The sequence below is a fragment of the Trachemys scripta genome, chromosome 4, assembly GCF_013100865.1.
Source record: "Trachemys scripta elegans isolate TJP31775 chromosome 4, CAS_Tse_1.0, whole genome shotgun sequence".
NCBI classification, from domain to species: domain Eukaryota; kingdom Metazoa; phylum Chordata; order Testudines; family Emydidae; genus Trachemys; species Trachemys scripta.
Window position 1 is genome coordinate 125,567,545 of NC_048301.1, and position 14,445 is coordinate 125,581,989.

Here is a 14,445-nt window from a genome sequence, read left to right on the forward strand (position 1 = left end):
GAGCAGAAATTGAACCCAGATCTCCCAAGACCCAAGCTAGCATCCTCACCAAGCTCACACTAAACTTCCAGCTATGCACTGCCAATGTACTACCTATGTCATGGTAGCTGACTGCACTTTGGTCACATACATGACATTATCTCCACGGACGTGCAGGGACGTCTTTTTGATGGTACCTTCAAATAAATCAGGGATTATTGTTGTTTAACAGATTGCTAGGGGTGCTAAGCATCTTATTTTAATACTTCAACTACCTCAGTCAAATCAAATCATCAGTAGAAGACCTTGGTCTGGTCCCAAAGGAATTCTATGTGTGACCTGTTCTGCTTGCTCCACAGGTAATCCATCACCACTCAGTGTGGTGCTCTGTCCCCCCCTAGTGGTGTCTGGGCCACAGTTAGAGGAACACAATACAGCATACAACCAATGATCAAACCATTCACTTTCAAAGGATTTTTATTATGGGCTAAAAAAAAAAGCTACCAATGAAGAAAGAACAACAACAAAAATCGCCACATGTGACAGAAGGCAGAGTGTCTCACACTGCAGGATCCTCTGCCTTCAGCTGCCTTGCAGCCCTGCCCCCACCCCTCACAACCACCCCTCCGGCATATAGACTGACACAGTTAAGTTTAAAGGTGGAGTCTAACAAGGAGATCAAAGCTTTATACAGCACATATTGCTCTGTGGGTAAAATACACACACAACAAGCTCACCAACAGATGCTATAGTGATGGAAGATAGGTAGGTAGGTAGAGAAAATCCGTTAATTTAAAGGTTGACAGAGACCTTCCCATCTGAAAATCCAAGTGATCCCCCACACCACACCCATCATTCCCCGCAACAGACTTATTTCAGCAGTGTGGTCTATTATAATATGACAAAGAGCCACAGCCCTGCAGTGAACAACGTTAAGTTGGCTGCTTGATGGCAGAACCGCGGTTCATAGAAGTTCAAGGGAATCCTTTCTTTGATTTTAGTTAACATAGGTGTGACAGATAGGGCAATTTCCCGAAGTATCTTTGGGAGGTCTTATCGTATTAAGTTTGTGTGTCATTGTGGGCCAGGGTTTGTACATAATTCCATAGGGGAGAGGAAAACACAGCCATCCAGGAACTAAGAACAATGGGATGTGATGAGGCAAATTAACTCAGGCTGTAACATCTGAGAGGTCCCACCTCTGAGAAGGCTCACCTATATTGGCTCAAACTGGATTCTCCAGAGGCCAACAGAATGGATAAATAGCCTGAGTTTAAACTTACTCCGGGCCTGCTTCCTGACCCAGCAAACAGATAGGACCTTGTGACCAAGAAGAGGACCCCAATTTTTAAGGAAGGGTTGGAAGGACTGACACTGACCAGAGCTCTTATGGAGACTGAGAGGGTGATCTCTGGGAAGCTTATTGGCATCTATATAGGTTATTTAATTGTTTTGAATTGTTTTCTCTGCAATGTTCTCACCTTAACAATAAACGTGCTTGCTTAGAAAAAGCTGTGTGGTAACTTAGAACCCTGGGCTGTTTATAGGGTTGCCAACTTTGGTTGGCCGAATTCCTGGAGATCTCGTCATATGACATAATCTTTAATTAAAGATTAATCTTAATTCCTGGAGACTCCAGGACAATCCTGGATGGCTGGCAACCCTAGCTGCTTATGGGCTCTGAGGAGAACCCAAAGTGCAGGAACAAAGCCTCTTTGGACAGTCTGCCTTGCTGAGGGAACTCACAGCATACGCTAGGGACTGTGCAGCCTGGGGAAACCCTGTTCAGGTGTCTCCACCCAAGAGAGGTGACGGCTGAGGAGATGGGAGCCTAGCATGGGTGCCCTTGCTGGGCCATAACGTGCAGTTGCCCTGAACTGTGACAATGCGTTTCCAGTATGAGCTAAGGTTGCAAATGAACTTGACACCTCAAAGCAAACCTCAGCCAAAACTGAGACGTTCTAGACAACTGCCACTTGAAATTCAGGCCCAAGCTCCCCAAGAGGTTTGCAAATCCAGTGGGTGAGCTGTTGGGTGAACAGATTGGTTTTGCTTGCTTCCAAACTTTCTTACAAAAGTTTCGTCCAATTCCAGTACATACACAGGCCAGTGAATATTCGTATTCCTGCTAGCTGGAAAATATCAGTAGCTGGAGATATGTAGGCAGTGTTGTTGTAGCCGCGTTGGTTCCAGGATATTAGAGAGTCAAGGCAGGTGAGGTAATGTCTTTTATTGAACCAACTTCTGTTGGTGAGAGAGACGAGCTTTGTATAAACTCAAAAGCTTGTCTCTCTCACCAACAAGAGTTGGTCCAATAAAAGATATTACCTCCCCCACTTTGTCTCTCTAATATCTGGAGAATTAATTGTCAGGGAAATAAGTGATTTGGGCTATCAGGAAAGGAAAACACATAAAGGAGATGTTATCTGGTCTATCACTCTAATTGTATTGACTTGCTGACAGGAGTTTCAATGAGGCTGCAATCCCAGCCTTTGCAAATGCTGAGGCTTGTCTGTAAATACCTCTACCTGACTTTCTGTAGGGCAGCACTCTGACCTGCCATGGAATAAATAAAAAAGGAAGAAAATGTACATCTGACCAGGAGCCTTTCTGGTGCATATCGATCCAGTAAATCAATTTTATAGCCCAGTAAATCATCAACCCTCTGGCAAAATGGGCTCAAAATGAGAATGCAGATAGATCAATAGGGTTAGACAGGACTTGACTTTTGTGTGGGTGTGCCCACCAAAAAGCCTCCTGTCCTTACACCTTTTGTTCTGTAGCCAGGGACAACTGCAGTCCCCATGGTCCACAGAGCACGGAATTCACTCACTCCTAGCACCACAGAGAGCGCAAGTCAGACAAAATGGGCAGAGGGTGGACAGGACCAATACCTCACCCCAACTCCTCTGTGTTGGCCAGTATAGCTGGCCAGCACAGAGAGGGGAGCATGTTGCCATACTAGCAGGTATGTCCCACCTTGATTCTGGGAGCTCCAGGAGGGATCACGGGGACAGGTTGGCTCCACTACCCTCAGGCCTGGGCTGGGCCTGTCAATCACGCTCAGCAGAGCCCTTAACTATTAGCAGATGTCACCCTAAGCCCTTGAGACTCCAAGCCCTCTTTTCCCCCCATTAGAACAGAACCCAGGGGAGCTACTGCTAACCCTCCAGAGCTTTGGGGGCTCAGGAAATTGTAAGGTCTGGTTGTGGAAAACATCACTCCTACCTCGCCCATCTGGAGAGAGAGAATGAAAGTCAGTGGCTAGTTTTTTAAATAAATCAGAAATAAGTCTAAGTGGTTAAAGTCCAGGAGCAGAATTAACTATACTATATTGTGCTGTAACGACAACTCTGTTTAGTATATCAAGCAAATTTAATGCAGAAGAGTCTCCCTCTCTCTCTCTACACTCCTGCCCTTTTCCCCATCACCTTAGAGTCTAGGCACAAACATGATCTTTGCCTCCATTAATGTATGAAACACAATGAAGACAAATTCTGAGCACCAGCGGATTAATGTTTATCACTTACAGAGCACGGTGGGCCAAATCCTCGGCTAATGTAAATGGACATAAACTCCACTGACTTAAATGGAACCACACAGATGTACACCAATTGAAGATATGGCCCTGAAAGCGTACATTTAACAGAGTATATAAAAATACAAGGCTCTAGGCATGACAAACTTGAAGTCCAAGACAGATGGGTTGAGACCCCAAAATTCAGGTCCAATCTAGATTTCAAAAAACCTCCATTGATATCGTTTTCTGATGAACTTACAAATTGGGTTGATAAAGGAAGTAGTGTTAATATAAGATCCTTAGATTTCTATAAGGCTTTTGACTTCATACTGCACCACATTTTGATTAAGAAACTAGAATCAACATGGATTAAAACCTGGCTAACTGATATGTCTCAAAATTTAACTGTAAACAGGGAATCATCGAGTGGGTGTGTTTCTTGTAAGGTGCCACCAGGATCAGTTCTTGCCCCTATGCTATTTAACATTTGTATCAGTGACCTGGAAGGAAACACCAAATTATCACTGATGAAGTTTACAGATGACACAAAGATTGGGGGAGTGGTAAATAAATAGGATGAGAGGTCACTGATTCAGAGTGATCTGGATCTCTTGGTAAATTGGGAGCTAGCAAACAACCTGCACTTCAGTATGGCCAAGTGTAAAGTCAAACATCTAGGAACAAAGAATGCAGACCATACTTACCGGATGGGGCACTGTCTCCTGGAAAAGACTTGGGGGTCATGGTAGATAATCAGCTAAACATGAGCTCCCAGTACAACACTATGGCCAATGTGATCCTTGGATGTATAAACGGGAATATCAAGTAAGAGTAGAGAAGTTATATTATCTCTGCATTTGGCACTGGTGCAACCACTACTGGAATACTGAGGCCAATTCTGGTGTCCACAATTCGAGAAGGATGTTGAAAAATCGGAGAGGGTTCAGAGAAGAGCCACAAGACTGATTAAAGGATTGGAATATATGCCAGCCATAGAGTGAAAGACTCATGGAGCTTGATCTATTTAACTTATCAACAAGAAAGTTAAGGAGTGACTTAATCACACTTTATAAATACCAGTGCAGCAAACAAAGTTATAACAAGGGTAAATGGCTGGAAGTTGAAGCCAGACAAATTCAGATTAGAAATAAGGGTGCAAATTTTTAACGGTGAGGGTAATTAACCATTGGAACAATTTATCCAGGGCTGTGATAGATTCTCCATCACTGGCAAAATTTAAATCAAGACTGGATGTTTTTCTAGAAGATCTGCTCTAGTTCAAACAGGAATTAATTCAAGGCAGTGTAATGGCCTGTGTGAGACAGGAAGTCAGACTAATCACAATGGTCCCTTGTGGGTTTATAATCTATTAATCCAGTTCACATTTTGGTTTTTGCCTATTTCTACACTCTAACTCAGCCAAATATAATACATGGGGAGACCATTCACTTTGCACAAGAGATGGAGATACTGGGCCCAATTCTGATCTCATTTTACAATTAGTAAATTGCTTAACTCCATTGATTTCTGGGCTGAAGTGGGACTCAAGTCCCACTCCCACTTAAAGGAAGCAGGATGGCTTAGCAGATGCCATAGCACACACACAGAGAAGTTATATAAAAACATAAGTACTCTTGCTGGAAGGTTGCAACGTAACATGACTTTATTTTTTAGAATTCAAAACAATAACACACAAGAACCCAACACTAGAGAGAGACAAAGCAGGCTGCTCCCTAAAACAGCAATGTTCAGCTCACTCCACCTTACTTTAGGCTGGCTGGTTGCAAACTGACTGCTGCTAGACCTAGTTTGCACATTTCCTACAGAGCCCCCTAGCTTGTAAGCAGGACTAGGGAAAAACCCTGACATTTAGAGTGACAGCCTATGATTTTAACAGTGTTTAAATACACCACAATAGTTACGTAAAGGCTTTGGTTCTCTTGGCATGCCCAATCTCATTCAAATAACCATATTTACAGTTGTTTTATCTAGTAACATTCAACAAACCTATTAAAAGGTTGTTTGCATTGCAAATAATACATTACAATACATTTTAATTAGGGACATTAAAATAGTATAAGAACCAGCGCACTGGAAAATTGATGCTTATCTTTTATATCTCCTTAGGTCTGCCCTTTCCACGTTGGCAGGACTATTATATAATATAGGTTACTTAGAAAATGGCATCTATTGTATTACAAAGGGAGGTTGGAAAGTTTTGTTGATTTATCCATTAGCTAACCATTAAACTTTGTTAGATACCGCATCATTCGGGTCTCTTTGGTGATAAGGTGGCCGTGTGATAAAGAAGGAGGCACATGGTATAAAAGGACAAGAGAAACGTCATTGGATCAGTACAGAAGTAAATCATGGCCAAGCTGATCCTCCTCACCGGTAAGTCCATGCATATTATTTTATATTGGTGCGTAACCTTATTTTCACAAGAACTGTGCAGCTATATTTTTGATCACTTTAAGCTGCAGTTCTATTCTGCAAAGCGACTTAGCACATCAGTAGATCCTTATGGAGCACTCATTCTGTGCTGCATACAAGCATGTGCCAAAGATCAGATTCACCATACTAAATTAAGCCATTTAGTCCATCTAGACCAGTGGTTTTCAACCTGTGGTCCGCGGATCCCTGGGGGTTCGCAGACTATGTCTAAGGGGTCTGCAAAAGGTTGTCATTCCCTTATAACAGTGGTTTTCAATCTGTGGTGCACAGACTACGTCTAAGATTTCCAAAGGCGTCCACACCTCCATTCAAAATTTTTTAGGGGTCCGCAAATGCAAAAGGGTTGAAAACCACTGATCTAGGCTAGTACTTTGCCCATAGCAGTGGACAATGCCTGTGCTTGGAAGAAGGTCAAAGAGTTTCCCAATGATGCACCAACCAATTGCGCAATGCTGTGCATAGGATGGAAAATTCCTTCCTGACCACCTAAGGCATCAGTTTAACAGCCTGAGACATGATATTTGATCACTCCTATCCTCAGGACTTATCGGTCAATTATCTGACTTTCTTTATAAATAAAGCTACAGTATTTGATTCAATCTTCCGTGAATGACGCCTGCTAAATTCAATCCCTGAATATCTACACTTCCATTGATATTACTTATTCATAGGCCGGATTTGACCACTTATTTGCAAGATAAGTCCTTGGGAAGGTCTTATTCATGAATGCAATATGGCATCTTATGACTGGGACTGATTGGAGGCATTTGAGCCCTAGGCTTGTGAACTGTTTGTGCATTTTGCATTTTATTCAGATAGTTTCTTTACTTTTGCTTTTCTTGACAGGTCTGGCACTTTTGCTGAATGCTCAGCTGGGTGAGTATTTTTCTTAAATGGCTTTGCTCTTTCTTTGGTATTTACCATATCTTACTTGTATTGTGGCCCACCCATGAATTAAGCCCCATGTAACTATTTTCAATGTCTGAGGCCCATTTAAAATGGATCCAAACAAAGCAGTGATGTCCCGTCTACATCCCACTCACATAGCCCCTCTACAGGAGATAGCAGTTGAACAGATAGAGATACACAGAGCATGGTGAACAAACAATTCTGTGAAGCTGGGAATGGGCGACAGGGGATGGATCACTTGATGATTACCTGCTCTGTTCATTCCCTCTGGGGCACCTGGTATTGGCCACTGTTGGAAGACAGGATACTGGGCTAGAAGGACCCATTGGTCTGACCCAGTATGGCCATGCTTATGTTCTTAGGATAGCTCATCCACAATGCCAAGTACAGAAAAACAGGAAAGCATAAAATAAATATAAACACTTAGATATAACCCAACCCGTGGTTCCTTACAGACCTAAATTGTATGAGGAGCAAGATGGGCTTTAAGGAGAGCTCAAAATTCAAATGCATGGCATTCATAATTTAATCAGTGCACTCAGAACAGTGCGTTAAGCCACCACATTCAATCAGTGACCAAGCTCCATTTTCCTCCTCCACCGGACAAAACTGATGAGCTGTTCTGTTGTTTTAAAGGTAAAGGTATAAAATCCACATAAAATTGACAGGCTCTGATTCTCCTGTCACTTACACTAGTTTTACTAATAGTGTAACACTACTAACTTCAGTGGCATCACTTCTGATTTACACCCTTGTGAGTGAGCGGAGAATTGGGCCCATAATTGATATTGACTAGAGCTGGTTGAAATTTTAAAGTTTTGTTTTTGGGTTGTTGTTGTTTTTTAAATCACCCAAACAGCTGGTGACACTTTTTGAAATTGAAAATGTTGACTTTTCAAAATGATAAATGTTCAGATTTGAATAAAGGGGGAAAACTGTTTTTTTTTAATTCCCTCCTTTTTTATCAGCTCTCATATTAATAGAATAGACCAGTGCCTAAGAATTCAAATAATACTGTTTGCCTGTCATAATTAGCAATGTTATCCAACCTTGCCATTAGGAGCTTGGTTGCTTCCATCATTAGTATCCTCAGTGGGTTAAATCAGGATATCTGGATTATATCATCCAGACATTAACTGTACATTCATGGGCTCATTCATAGCGTCTACATTTTATTAATTGTGGTTCCACAAACGCTGGTACCAGGCCTAAATGGGGGAGTTTGAAGGAACTATGCAGCATCCTTCCTTGTCTTCTATTCCTATGTTTCTACGCTGTGCAAAAATGCTGCATTTTTCCTGAGGGTTTATTTTGTCAGCATTGACTTTACTGAAACTAAAGTAGTAATCACTGTGTCTGGTTTTCAGAGTTGGGTCTTAAAGGATTAGAATGCTCCTCTTTAGAACATCAGCATCATCTCTACCCTGAGGTCCCAGTTGGTGGCCATGCTTCATTTTCATGAACCGGGGTAGTTTATTATGACAAATATCCCTGTGACATCTCCCCCTCCTCTCGGCCAAAAACAGGTTCTGCCTATCTGCTGACATGCTACTTCACCAACTGGGCCCAGTACAGACCAGGCCTTGGGCGCTTCATGCCTGATAACATCGACCCATGCCTCTGTACTCACCTGATCTATGCCTTTGCGGGCATGAAGAACAATCAGATCACTACCATTGAATGGAACGACCTGACTCTCTACAAATCCTTCAACGGTTTGAAAAACCAGTGAGTAACCCAAATGGCAAGAGACTAAAGAGAGATTTGTGCGTTAACGAACACCTGACTGTATATACTAGAGATCCTTGAAAACCTCTGCATTATTATGAACAAGGCACTGAGACTCCAGAGTGAAGCACACATGACTGTTAGCTTTATGGATCATGTCTGCACTGCAGGGGCATCTGCACAATGCTGGCTAAGTCCCCAAAGTCCTGACCAGCCTGCACTGGGCTCAGCATGAAACCTAGAGACAGTGTCTTCTTTGGCTGCTCCAAAGTGCTAGATATAGTCCCAAAACACCATAGTAACCGCCCTGGAAGATTTGAGGTATTGTTGTAGAGGGAGATGGTACAGCAGCTCAAGAGAATCCATGTCTAAATCATTATTTACCTTCAGTTACTATGAACCTATATCCAAAATAGATTTCTGGGAACTTAAAGCAATATACCCAAGTGTATATTCTATTTATGTATATTATATATCATATGTTCCCATTAAATACAGATCTAAATCAAATGGAGCTAATTTCAACAATGAGTGATCAAGTGGGAGATGGCCTATCAATTTCTAAGGCTCACTTAGGGGTAAAATGTGACACAGTGGAGAGGAATCAGGCCTGGGGTCCTTTCCCGGCTCTGCCAATAACGTGCTGTATGACCTTGGGCAAGTCACTTCCACTCTCTTTGCCTCATTGTCCCCATCTGTAAAACAGGGATAATGAGATGCTTATCTCTCTGTAAAGTATGTTGAGCTCTATGGCTATAAAAGAACTACTATAAAGAGCTAAGTATTACTGAGTAAGGCAAGGCAACACAACGAATCTCAGAGCACACTGGTCTCTCTTCTGTCTCAGGACAGCAATTACAATACAGTGGGAAATACCAAACCAGACTTCCTCCGTTTGTTCTTTATTCATACCCCCCATCTCAATCTTTGTAGGAACGGACAACTGAAGACCCTCTTGGCTATCGGAGGATGGAATTTTGGAACAGCTCCGTAAGTCCAACCCATCCCTTTCTCTCTGACTACATCCTGGTATTTTGAACACTTGAGGGAGTGAGCCATGCAGCAACCTGACTCCTTTCCCTTTTTTCCTCCCTAGATTTACTGCGATGGTTTCCACTCCTGAGACTCGCCAGACCTTCATCAGCTCCGTCATCACATTCCTGCGCCAGTATGAATTCGATGGGATAGACTTTGATTGGGAATACCCTGGCTCCAGAGGCAGCACAGCTCAGGATAAGAGCCTCTTCACCGTCCTTGTTCAGGTAAGGAGGAAGCCAGCTCCTCGGTGCTGAAAGAAACCTCAGTAAGAAGAAGAAAAAAGTCACATTGTTTGTACAATGCACTACAAATGCTCCAGAGATGCATGTAAAATGTAAAAGCATATATAATACCAACTGCTGGTGATATTAGCATAATTATTTATTCATTAATTAATATTCAGCTCAGCAAATGTGCATGGGATTCTATAGGATAGATAAGAATGCAGGATCTGACCATAAATCAGCTGTAGGTTTATGATCATATGGAAGAGCCCTTAGTACTTGTAATTTCACAGCTGATGAATATTAAAGGTGGGGGGTGACATTTTCAAAAGTGTGTAAGTGACTTAGAAGCTAAAGCCCCATTTTCAAAGGTGACCTAAACACTTAGACCCAAATTTTCAAAAGTATCTAGGTGTGTAAAAATGCCGACAGGTGCCTAGTGTGATTTTCAGAAACACCTGAGCACATTAGACATCTAACTCCTCTTAATTTAAATGGGAATTATGCACCTAACCCACTTAGGTGCTTTTGAAAATCTGACTAGGCAACTATTTGCATCTTTAGGTGCTTAAGTGCCTTTGAAAATCTGCCCTTAGGAGTCTAAATGTCATTTAAAAACCAATGGGACTTGGGCTTTCAAGTGCCTAAGTCACTTTTGAAAGTGGAACTTAGGAGCCTAACTCACTTAGACACTTTTGAAAATTTTACCCGTCTTCTTCACATTGCCAGACAGAATTAACAAAACATGGGTGGACAAAACCGAGCAGTCTAATGGGCCTAGTTATTGCAGTAAGAATTCTCAAGGAGGGAACGGGGCCATTTCTAATTCACCAGGTGCACATTGAGGGTGACCAGTGCTCAGCGTTGCTGCTCCTAACCAATTATGGGGTCGTTTTTTTAATCTGCCTTAGGAAATGCTGGAAGCCTTCGAGCAGGAAGCCAAGCAGGTTAACAAACCCAGGCTCCTGGTCACCGCTGCTGTGGCTGCAGGGCTCTCTAACATTGAGTCAGGCTACCAGATTCCTCAGCTCGGCCAGTGAGTACCATGCTTTCAGATGTACTCATCATCCCTAGCTTAAAGCACAGGCCACATTCGAGACAATGAATATATTTCACTGTGAAAACCAGCTTCACGTCCAAAAGCCTCAAGCCTGGCTGCCGAATTAGGCACCTAAATAAAGAAAGCCCTGATTTTCAAAGGTGCTGGGCACCCACTAAAACCTATGGGAGCTCTGGGGCTCAGCACCTCTGAAAACTCAGACCAATATGGATTTAGGTGCTAGACTTAAGCCACTAAATTTTGAAAAATTTGGCATCTGTAGTGAACTTCTGGCACTTAAAGCAAAATCCATCCTTTATCTACAAAGAATCTTTAAAGTAGATGCTAAAAATACAGGGGCTGTTTAGATCACTGCTTCTTATCGGGTTTTGAAAAGCCACCGTTGATGAGAAAATGAACCATTCCAAGATGAAGACAATAATGACGGTAATTTTATCTCCTCAGGTATCTGGACTATTTCCACGTGATGACCTACGACTTCCACGGCTCTTGGGAGGGGTACACTGGAGAGAACAGCCCCCTGTTTCAAGGCCCCGCTGACACTGGCAGCAATATCTATCTCAATATTGTAAGTATATCTTGACCAAGATCCTTTAAGGCCTATAATGACATAACTGAACTAAGCCCAAAACCCAACATTTTAATTAAATGGATCCAAAGGTTTCTGATAGGAAATTAATAACAAAGAACTGATCCTTGAAAACTGCAGTGATGGAAGAATTTACCTGCCACTTGTGATCCAGAGTCCATAACTCACTGACTGTTTTTATAGGAATATGCCATGAATTACTGGAAGAACAACGGTGCCCCAGCTGAAAAGCTCATTGTTGGATTCCCAGCCTATGGACACACCTTCATCCTGAGCAACCCATCCAACACTGCTGTCGGTGCTCCAGCCTCAGGACCCGGGCCTGCTGGACCTTACACAAAACAGTCTGGGTTCTGGGCTTACTATGAGGTTTGTAAAAAGAACAGGAGTACTTGTGGCACCTTAGAGACTAACAAATTTATTAGAGCATAAGCTTTCGTGGACTACAGCCCACAAGGTTTGTGTGCTATGCAGTTGCAGTGCACAACTGAATAAAAGTATCTGCTTGTTAAAACAATCTCAGGCCACCACAATGCATATAAATCAGAGTATAAATACTTCTCTTGGAATAATTGTAACTGAGTATACAGAAAATCAATTGTGACATCTAATATTAATGAATACTTAATCAATCATGGATTAACTGTTTTTCCTCTTTCTGCTTAGTTACTGCTAGAATTAGGCCCAAACCAAAACTCAGGAACCATACACCCCAGACCTCTAGAAGCAGAGTATGAAACATGAATTTAAATTTCGTAGCTTAGCTCCTCATTGATTGACAATAAAAAGCTGACATCTGTTTACTGTGTGCTAGAGAACAGACACCAGAGTATAGGAGCCCACAAGGCCACCGATAAAGTATGAGATGAAAACAAGTGAATCTACTTTGTACAAGAGTTGTTGCTTCAAAACTGCTGTTCCGTTTTCTGTCCATTGGCGATGTGGTTGCAGCAGTGATGGAAGATTCTGTTTCTGTTTCACCCTCACTGTTTTTAGATCTGCACTTTCCTGAATAATGGAGCCACTCAAGCATGGGATACCCCTCAGGATGTCCCCTATGCATACCAAAGCACTGAGTGGGTAGGATATGACAACATCAAGAGCTTCAACCTCAAGGTACGATGGGACCTTCTCACCTATCAAAACCAGTAGGATCCCATTCTGCATCACTGTAGTTCCCTGAGTCCCTTTTTTGTTGGGTTTGGACTGATCTTGGCTTCTTTCCTGGCCCTTAACAGGCTCAGTGGTTAATGAAGAACAACTTTGGTGGTGCTATGGTGTGGACAATTGACCTGGATGACTTCACTGGCACGTTCTGCAACCAGGGCAAATTCCCCTTGATCAACACGCTGAAGAACGTTCTTGGACTGCAGAGCACTAGTGAGTGACTCCAGCAGGATGGGCTCCCAGAATTAACACCCTTCCCTCAGATGTAGATGAGAATTTGAATACTCCCACTGGTGTATATAATGCTGAGCTACACCCTCTCAAGAGAAGCAACTTTATATCCCTGCCCACAATTCACCCTCCATTAAGTTCTCCTTTTGTGACTCCCCACCCCACCTTCCAGTCAAATCATGGCTCTTTAGAGAGACCAAATTTGCTGGGATACAAACAAACTAGTTTACTAAGGGAACTCACTGCTGTTGCTAAAATAGCCTGAGCTAGTTTACAGATGCCCCTGCCATCTGGCAGTCCCTTTTAAAGATCTGTGTTCTAAACAACAGCCCACTCTGGAAAAAAATTAACAGCTGTTCTAGTGGGTCCCCTTGGAGATCAATCTCCTTTTACTTGAAGTTTGATTATTTTACATTTCTGGGCCCTGATTGCCCAGTAATTCCATCAGTTGCAACAGGTTTACAACAGAGATGAGTCTGAACCTCTGAATCCATCACGGAGGTACCCACTTATCACCCAATCCAAAACCCGCTTCCGCCAATGAAAAAATTCCCATGGATCTCAGTGGGAATTGGATCAAGCCCTTCTTCCAGTTTTTGATGCAGTCACCATGAGGCTCAGCCAGCACACTGTACTCTGAAACTTGTACCTCTCAAAGACAGCAGGCTGTACATGGTAGTGCCCTGCTTCTAAGCACTGCATCTAATACCCTGGTCACATACTAGAGTGATTGGGCATGTTATAAAATAATGGATCGTTATAGACCGATCTGTATTCAGTATCATCATTTTCTGTTTCAGGCTGCACTGCTCCTGCTCAGCCCATTGCTCCAATCACAGAGGCTCCCAGTAGCGGAGGAAGTGGCAGTGGAAGCTCTGGTAGTGGCAGCAGCAACTCCGGTAGCGGCAGCAGCTCCGGTAGTGGCAGCAGCTCCGGTGGCAGTGGGTACTGTGCTGGCAAAGCCAATGGCCTCTACCCTGTTGCCAACAACAGGAATGCTTTCTGGCACTGTCTGAACGGCATCACTTATGAGCAGTACTGCCAAACCGGCCTGGTCTTTGATACGAGCTGCAGCTGCTGCAACTGGGCATAAACCAGGATCTCCAAGCAGATGAACTCGATCCAAATTCCCTATTGCTTTATGCATATCCCCGAAGCCCCAAAATTCTGAAATAAAAGCCGGTAGCATAAGCTCTAGTGTGTTTGTCTGTTTTGCTGGACAGTGACTTCAGCATCACTTTTTATTGTTTTAGATTTCTTCTTAGATAATGCGGCATTTTTAATTTGCCCCCAGGGACAGAAATTTTATTCTTTATATTAAAGGATCACCAACTGAGATCGGGGCCCTATTGTGGTAGGCGCTGTACATGTACACAATAAGAGACAGTCCCTGCCCCTGAAGAGTTTACAGTCAAGCTGCCAAGCACACAAGACAAGATAAAGGAAGGTTTATTATCCCCATTTTGGGGAGCTTAGAGAGACAGAGTGACATGCCCAAGGTCACACAGTGGAGTCTATAGCAAAGTCGGGAATGAACTGGTATTTA

The 14,445-nt window shown here is 42.9% G+C and overlaps 1 protein-coding gene across 1 annotated transcript; it reads left to right on the plus strand.

The window, feature by feature from the left end:
• The first annotated feature begins 5,868 nt into the window (after positions 1 to 5,868).
• On the plus strand, positions 5,869 to 14,049 carry LOC117875826 (acidic mammalian chitinase-like). Its single transcript, XM_034767314.1, has 11 exons — positions 5,869 to 5,893; positions 6,800 to 6,829; positions 8,389 to 8,590; positions 9,524 to 9,580; positions 9,687 to 9,852; positions 10,764 to 10,888; positions 11,357 to 11,480; positions 11,685 to 11,870; positions 12,498 to 12,617; positions 12,740 to 12,881; positions 13,700 to 14,049. Exons 1-11 carry the CDS (start codon positions 5,869 to 5,871, stop codon positions 13,990 to 13,992), a joined length of 1,470 nt encoding a protein of 489 aa, XP_034623205.1. The 3' UTR covers positions 13,993 to 14,049.
• Positions 14,050 to 14,445: the final 396 nt, after the last annotated feature.

Bases quoted from the DNA above. Each gene is read 5' to 3' on its own strand.
- LOC117875826 (XM_034767314.1), top strand. From the start codon at position 5,869: ATGGCCAAGCTGATCCTCCTCACCG. The intron at 9,581-9,686 runs GTAAGTCCAACC...TTTCCTCCCTAG, and splicing joins TGGAATTTTGGAACAGCTCC to ATTTACTGCGATGGTTTCCA. The intron at 11,871-12,497 runs GTTTGTAAAAAG...CACTGTTTTTAG, and splicing joins GGTTCTGGGCTTACTATGAG to ATCTGCACTTTCCTGAATAA.